The sequence below is a fragment of the Cynoglossus semilaevis genome, chromosome 1 (genome assembly GCF_000523025.1).
Source record: "Cynoglossus semilaevis isolate Cse_v1.0 chromosome 1, Cse_v1.0, whole genome shotgun sequence".
Taxonomy (NCBI): Eukaryota; Metazoa; Chordata; class Actinopteri; order Pleuronectiformes; family Cynoglossidae; genus Cynoglossus; species Cynoglossus semilaevis.
Genome location: NC_024307.1, coordinates 19,822,609 through 19,829,965, shown reverse-complemented (window position 1 = coordinate 19,829,965; position 7,357 = coordinate 19,822,609). Strand labels below are relative to the sequence as shown.

General features: G+C 38.7%; 1 protein-coding gene across 1 annotated transcript; it reads left to right on the top strand.

Moving 5' to 3' along the window:
* Window positions 1–3,388: 3,388 nt before the first annotated feature.
* On the top strand, window positions 3,389–5,649 carry LOC103383974 (carbohydrate sulfotransferase 11-like). The gene is made up of 4 exons (XM_025063274.1): window positions 3,389–3,538; window positions 4,709–4,857; window positions 5,039–5,179; window positions 5,262–5,649. Exons 2-4 carry the CDS (start codon window positions 4,762–4,764, stop codon window positions 5,565–5,567), a joined length of 543 nt encoding a protein of 180 aa, XP_024919042.1. The 5' UTR covers window positions 3,389–3,538; window positions 4,709–4,761; the 3' UTR covers window positions 5,568–5,649.
* Window positions 5,650–7,357: the final 1,708 nt, after the last annotated feature.

Below are 7,357 nucleotides of genomic sequence, written 5' to 3'. Positions count from 1 at the left end.
TCTAGGCAAGCCAATATAAATATTCCTGCCTATTGTTTTTCAGCAAACCTCTCAAATGGATTTAGTATTATTCGTATAATGGCACAAACTCTGATTATTAAAATTAAACTCCAATGAATCCAAGTCAGGGTATTTCTGAACTCCTCACTGCAGTGTTTTAAGCCCAAAAACCCTTTGATTCAAATTTTATTCTATTTACAAGTTCTTAAATCTGAAGACCACTGTATTTTACATGTTATTTTGTTTCCTTGTACCCACAGCAATTGCAAAAAGCCACAGCAAAAAGTATCTGGCCACACCTACAGTGTTGAGAAAATAACCTGCAGTTAGATTAGTTGTTAAAGAGAGGAATGCAGAAGGACAGGCGATTCACCATGACATTCTACTTTTGTGGCAGCCTTTTCATTTCAAAAGATAAACCAGAAAAACCGGACTCAGGAGCACCTTAACACAGACTAACTTTAGGTGTTGATGTTCATGGATTAAACGCCCTGTTAACCTAATAGGTATCAGATATCAAACTCGAGGGCTGGAAAATGAGTCCCAGTCTGGTTCTGTGTACATGGGTTCAGTTTTATTACTGCTAAACACAACCTGATCTAGTTCTCTTCTTCCTCCTTTAATCTGCTGTGAAAACTGCTGGTATGCTACGTATTTTACTGGGTTTGGCTGTGGGTTTAACCAAGGAGAGAGCAAGAGTGGCACAGCTCTAAAGCCTTTGGTGGAGCTTACGACAAAGAGGTTTGTTGATACCTACACCTTATTTCCAGAAAAACTATTGGAGAAGGTCAGTCATGGTTTTCAAGAATTGTTTGGGTAATGCAAATATGCATTCTATTGTTGTCTAAACTTTGTTTGGTTCAGAGAATGAAGTTCACATGATATGCTTTGTTGTTGGTGTGATTGTTAAAAGTTTTCTCTGTTTTTCAGTGATTCTTTACTTCAACACATTATAATTCCAGCTGCCATGATTCCAAAGAGTCAACATCAGTGTGTCCAGAAGTTGCTGATTTGTGGACTTTTTATATCCACTTTTGTTGTCTTGTTTTGCATCTATGCATGGGATATGCCAAACACCTTAACAGGTAATGTGTCCATCTAAGTTGATCTTTTTTCAAGCTATTTTTGCAATCAGTTTACATCCTGGCAAAATGGCAGGTGTGTGTGGAACAACGTCAAAATAATGGCATGAAAGTTTGGTTTTAATGAGTCGTTACCTTATTTTAAGGCCAAATAAGAATAGCTGCAAATAACATAGTGTTGTGTCATGTGCTGATTTTGTTGATTCATTATTGATATAAATGTCTGTGATTCATTTGACTATGAAGATTTCATTTTTATTTGTCAGTTTTAGTTACCATTCTCTCTTTGGCCACATTTAGCTTACTAAGACATTTACTGTTTTGTCCCCAAGTTGATTCAGGAAAATTGAACCTGTCTCTATAGTTCTCTCCGCTATCTCAATTATTGTTTTCTCACTGGTGCTTTATAATGTATTCGCTGCAAAACTAGTTTCAGTTCAGGTTTGTTAATTTGGTAATTTGTGTGCGAAGCCATTCACTACTGATCACACGACAACATGTTAATTTGGTAATTTGTGTGCGAAGCCATACACTACTGATCACATGACAACATGTGTCAGATTAGCAATTTTTAATAATAAATGTGCGCTCAATCCCCCTTCTGAATGTGAACAAAACAGGTATCAAGTGCGCAGCAAATCCTGAATTAAAAATCAGTGTAAACAAAAGTGTATTTGTGGTGCTTTAACTACTATGGGATCGAAAACCATATTAACTAGAGATGTCCGATATTCACTTTTTCTCAATATCTAATATGCCGATAGGTCTAAATGCTTCATTTCTGATTCCGATATCAACAAATAGCGATACTGCGGGCCTGGTGGTTAAAGATGTTAAGTGTCACCGGCTCACTAAAGTGATGGGTTTTCTGCCATGCCGCCCCTAGAGGACAGAAGTTTTTTCACGGCCCCTTGACCCTACCATTTTGAAATACTATCGAGCACCTGGTAATATTTGTTTAGCTGGAAAAACCACTGTAACCACTGAGTTACTGGCACCAGCATTCTGATCACAGTCCCCTGATTATTAGAAATAATTAATGAAATGAGCTGCAATGCTGCCATCTAGTGACTACAGGATTGTTTGTTGTACAATGCGTTCTGTGTTCATGTGTTATGATGGAGTTAACAGTTATGGGTAGGGTGGGTGGTGGAGGCGTGGTGAGAGTGTGTGTGTGTGTGAATGAGGAAAAGAGTGTGCCGAGAGTGTTAGAGAAGGAAAAGGTGATTTTGGAGAAGCTGGGTTGAGAGCAATAAAGGAGTTTAGAATTTACTGAAATTGTGTGCACTGAGGCACCTGACTGGGGCATTAAGCTATTTTTAGAGCACACATCATTCGCGAAACCCAGGCATTGTATTATTGTGTTTTTAATATCGGTAACCGATAACCATTCTTACAGATATGAAATAATAATGCCAATAACAAGACGATATTATCGGCATCCCTAATATTAACTGAGGCCCTGTTTACACAGCAAAGAAACAACTACAGTAGCCTCCGGATCCAGAACATTTACCTCGATCCAAACAATGTAAACAGAGATGTAGACTACGACTCTGGTCCCTGCAGTACATATGCCAGGCCTGTATGTGGCACTGTGTCAACCACACTCTAACATACTGTAATAGTTATGATGTTATGTTCATGTTGTAAAGAAGGGGTTAACTGTTTACGAGTATTTGAGGGGGAGTAAGGAGGCGTGGTGACTGTGAGAGAACTGCAGCATAGCTAACAGCCAAATTAGCTTCTCCAGCATGGTCAGAAGGCGCAAGGTTTCCAAAATTGTTGTTACTGTGTTGTGTTACACAGGGTTACTTGTGTACTAGTTGAGCTGTGAGTGTGGATTATTTGTAGTGTAAATGTGAATGTGGATGTATGGATGGACTTTAATGATACCAGGCTGGGAAATAGCAGTGTAGCAGCAGCAATTACATACAGAGGCAATAGGAAAACAATGAGTTAATTAGAAAAAGCACAACCAAACCCATTATGGTATAATAAATGCAAAGATGTGTATAAGTATGTTTAGATAAGCAGTAAACTTTGTTTTGGTACGATGAATAGGTAAGTATATAAATATACAGATGCACAGTATAGAATAAATATGCACTGTATATACAGGCAGAGCAGGATAATAGAGTTTAGCTGTTGCTGCAGCGAGTGCCAGTGAGAAAACAGCATAGGTTGTTTTAGGTCTTCGGTAGGACATAATTAGTCTTTTGTGAGGTATGTCTTTCTCCCCTTTCCTGCTGTGTGTTCTAGGGTTAATCAGTATCATCACACTCTCTGTCTCTGTCATTAGACTCTCTCGCGTCACCTGGTGCTCTATGTATGTTTACCTCCCTCACTCAGTCTCTGTGGAATCATTGGTCAGTGGTCATGTTCGTTGTGGCTGTGTGGTGGTCTGCTCTTCGTTGCTTGTGTCTTCGTTCCGAGTTCCTTGTTCCTGCTACCCAGTAAGTTTTGTGATTTTGGACTTGAATGAATTTTCTGCACTTAAGAGTCTCCTAAGTACTGCTTTTGGGTCCTGACTGCTTCTTCACATGTGGCAAACTTAAAATCTTTAAGTCTTTGAAAAGTAGCTTATTGTAGAGGTAAGCCCACAATAAAGACTTGAGGCAATACAGCGTTTTCTGCAAGTTTGAACAACATGTTCTGTATGTCTCTTTTTATACAGCACTTTCAATCAAAAGATTAAAAATAAGGTAGCTGTGGATTACACTAATTTAATCATTACAAACCACAACCATGATGATCAACATTTAGATTTTGTCATTCCTACACGCATACACGCAAACACAAACGAGACTATATATATATATATAAAGAAAAAAAGGCAAAAAAGAGACTGCACTAGACTAGTATGAGCTTGTTTGTGTATATACATATATATATATATATATATACGTATATACACAAACAAGCTGATACTAGTCTAGTGCAGTCTCTTTTTTGCCTTTTTTTCTTATCTTCATGATTACTAAAGACATCTAATGTGTATGATCCATCCATCATTGTCCACTTATCCTGGGCTGGGTTGTGGGGCTAACAGTCTGAGCAGGGACACTTAGACTTCTCTCTCCCCAGACACTTCCTACAGCTCTACTGGGATAATCCCAAGGCATTCCCAGGCCTGTCCATCTCTGTCTCTGGGGCATACAATGTAAATGCCCAAGCCACCTCAGCTGGCTCCTCTCGATAGACCGATATAGCGACCGCGTCTTTCCCCAACTTTCCCTCACTTAGTACAACCCCAGGAACTTAAACTCCACCTGAGGCAGGATCTCTCCGCCGACCTGGAGGGTGTGAATTGCACCCCCCGGTCAAGAACAATGGCCTCAGACATAGAGGTGCTGATTCTCATCCCAGTGGCTTCACTCTTGGCTGCAGACTGCCCGAGTGCATGCTGCAGGTCCTGGCTCAAAAGAGCCAAAAAGACGACATTGTCAACAAAAAGCAAAGATGAAATCTAGTGGTTCCCGAACTGGACCTCCGCCCTCCCACACTTTACATCTAATAATGTCCTTGTGGCAGTGGAAATGTACTGCAGCTTTTATGAAACCTCATTACATTTGTTCCTCACACTGTGCTTGGTTGCTCACTTGTGTTGTCATATCTTTTCCCAGGAGAAGACAGGTGGCAGCAGGTGCAGGAAGAGAGAAAGCAGCTGATAAAAGACATGTGCAATGATGAAACTATGTCATTGAAGGACATCAGACATTGGAATTTTCTGGTGGACGATGACCATTGTCTCATCTACTGCTATGTCCCCAAGGTAGTTCAGACAGAAAAAAAAACACAAATTGTGCACATATTTTTTGGTAAAATTCTTCAAGGGTAAATTTAAATTATTGTTACCCCCTAGTTGGTGTATGTAGGCCAGGAGTTTGAAACCTCTGATTTCATTTTTTATTTTATTTTATATTTTGCAAAATGACACTTATTTACTTCTACAGGCAGCATGTACGAACCTGAAGAAATTCATGTTTGTACTAAAACATGGTGAACCCTACAGTGACCCTAGGGAAATACAAGGAGATATTCACTTACTTGGAAACCTAACTCATCTGGCACTACATTCAAGTTCTAAAATCGAGGTCAGTATGTGTAAAAGGGTCACATGCATTGTATATCTTTGACAGTGACTCAGCTTTCATGTGTTCTTTTTGTTGATTACAGGCAAAACTGAAGCACTACACCAAGTTCATGTTTGTCCGTCATCCATTTGTACGAATCATTTCTGCCTACGTTGACAAAATTAGGCACCGGGATTCCTATTTTTATACCACATTTGTACGGGATATTCTAGTCTCTATGCTAACCACACAAATCCACCAGAGACAGTTGAAGAGGGAAACGCACAGGGATTGGTTCCATCCTTTGAAAATTTCATTCAGTACTTGGTGGATCCACGAACAGAGAAGCAAAAGCCATTTGATACACACTGGAGACAGATGCACCGCTTGTGTAATCCCTGCCTCGTAGAGTAAGATCATATTTTTTTAAACAGAAGTGACACTTTGCACCTCACTTATTCCCATTCCTATAATCAAACCTCTGATGTCCAACTGTGAATTAATTTAACATTGTTCTACAGCTTTGATTTAATTGGACATCTGGAGACGATGCAGGAGGATTTTCATCATCTGCTGAAGACGATGAAACTGCAAGATTCCATCATGTTACTACCTGCCTCTGAAAATGTGACAACCACCAAATATTTGGAGAGCTGGTTCAGAACAGTGCCTCTAGAGGACAGGAGGAAACTCTACAAGATCTATGAGATTGACTTCAAGCTTTTTGGTTACAGAAGACCATATGAACTTCTTGATAGTTAAGAGAGAACAAAATTACAAATTCATGACCAAGGAGATAATTACGTTTTCATGTTTATGTGTGGTATCTGAAGTCAGTAATAAGGTGCATTTAGTTGCAATTAGTTCACTTTTTTGGGCGGGTTATTAAATGATACATCTTCTAGTATCTGTGTTCATAAATATAACAAAACATTTCATGTTCTGCCAAAAGGCTCAGCGTCAACTTGCAGCTAAAGCTAGCATAGTTGTTGATTTAGACAATAGAATGGAGAAATTTGTAATAAGAAAATGCCAAAAATATCCACCGAACACAGCGTCGTCCAACATCTTGTCAACGGCTGCAGTTGTGGTACAGACGTGAGGCAGAAAAAATGTCGGACTTTTCAACCATGCTGAAGAGGCAAATTCCCTTCGATAGCCTACAGTGCTGCAAAAATAAGGTATAAACAAATGAAACATGTTATAATATAGCCTGATGTGGTTCAGTATTTTAAAGGATCTGTTCTGCCTGTTTGTAATTACTGAGTAATGTCACAGCACATGTTTTTCAGGATATATTTTCACCAGTGTGTTTCATTGTACATTGTACTTATACTGTTAGTTTATATCCCTTTCCCTTGTAAATATCTCCTTTATTATATTCTTTGCACTGTGGGTCTGAGAGGGCTGCAATTTCATTGTGCCATATGTCCTGTACGTATGGCATATTTGACAATAAAGTTGACTTTGACTTTTGACTTTGAAAAAGGATGTATGTCCTGTACGTATGGCATATTTGACAATAAAGTTGACTTTGACTTTATATTTTTTAAAAGGATGTGTCGGAATGGTTTTGAATTGTGGAATTTTTTCAATTAATTGCTTGTTACAGTTTTGGTGGTTATGATTATTGCTTTCCTGTTAGTAACTTTTTATTTAACCACCAGCTATATTTGTCTCATTAAAAGCCAGTTTTGATCATTGACAGTATAATCAATATCAGGTTGTTTATCACGATGTTGATTAGTTGGTTGCTATTGTTCACCTATACTGACTTTCTCGCAGTGGACGGTTCCCCTCACACATGTTTTTTCCTTTTTTCCCACTGGAGCCGTTAGGTTGCATTGACATTAAACTCTGCTGTAGCTTGTGATACGATGTAAATTCCTGTAAAACTTAGTCTGCAAAATATAATTACACAGTTTTTTATTAGCATTCGTACTACCCATAAATTATCTAGTAGTAACAGCATTTATTTATAAATATCCATACATGGAAAATCTTAAGAAATGTCACTGATCTAACTTTTAAATTCAACCTTATTTTTCACGTCTGTTGATGGTAAGCTCGTTTGCTGCTTTGGCTTTGCTGCATGTTTTTCAAAGCAGACCTTTCTTACTCGGGGGAAAAAAAACCTATTACCACTTGTTCTTCTGTTTGCATGTACGCCGACAGCCATTCCATCTGAAAATAATTCTT

Coding starts and splice junctions, on each gene's coding strand:
- LOC103383974 (XM_025063274.1), top strand. CDS start 4,762: ATGTGCAATGATGAAACTATGTCATTGAAGGACATCAGACATTGGAAT. Junction 4,858..5,038: donor TCTACTGCTATGTCCCCAAG/GTAGTTCAGACA, acceptor TTACTTCTACAG/GCAGCATGTACGAACCTGAA. Junction 5,180..5,261: donor ATTCAAGTTCTAAAATCGAG/GTCAGTATGTGT, acceptor TGTTGATTACAG/GCAAAACTGAAGCACTACAC.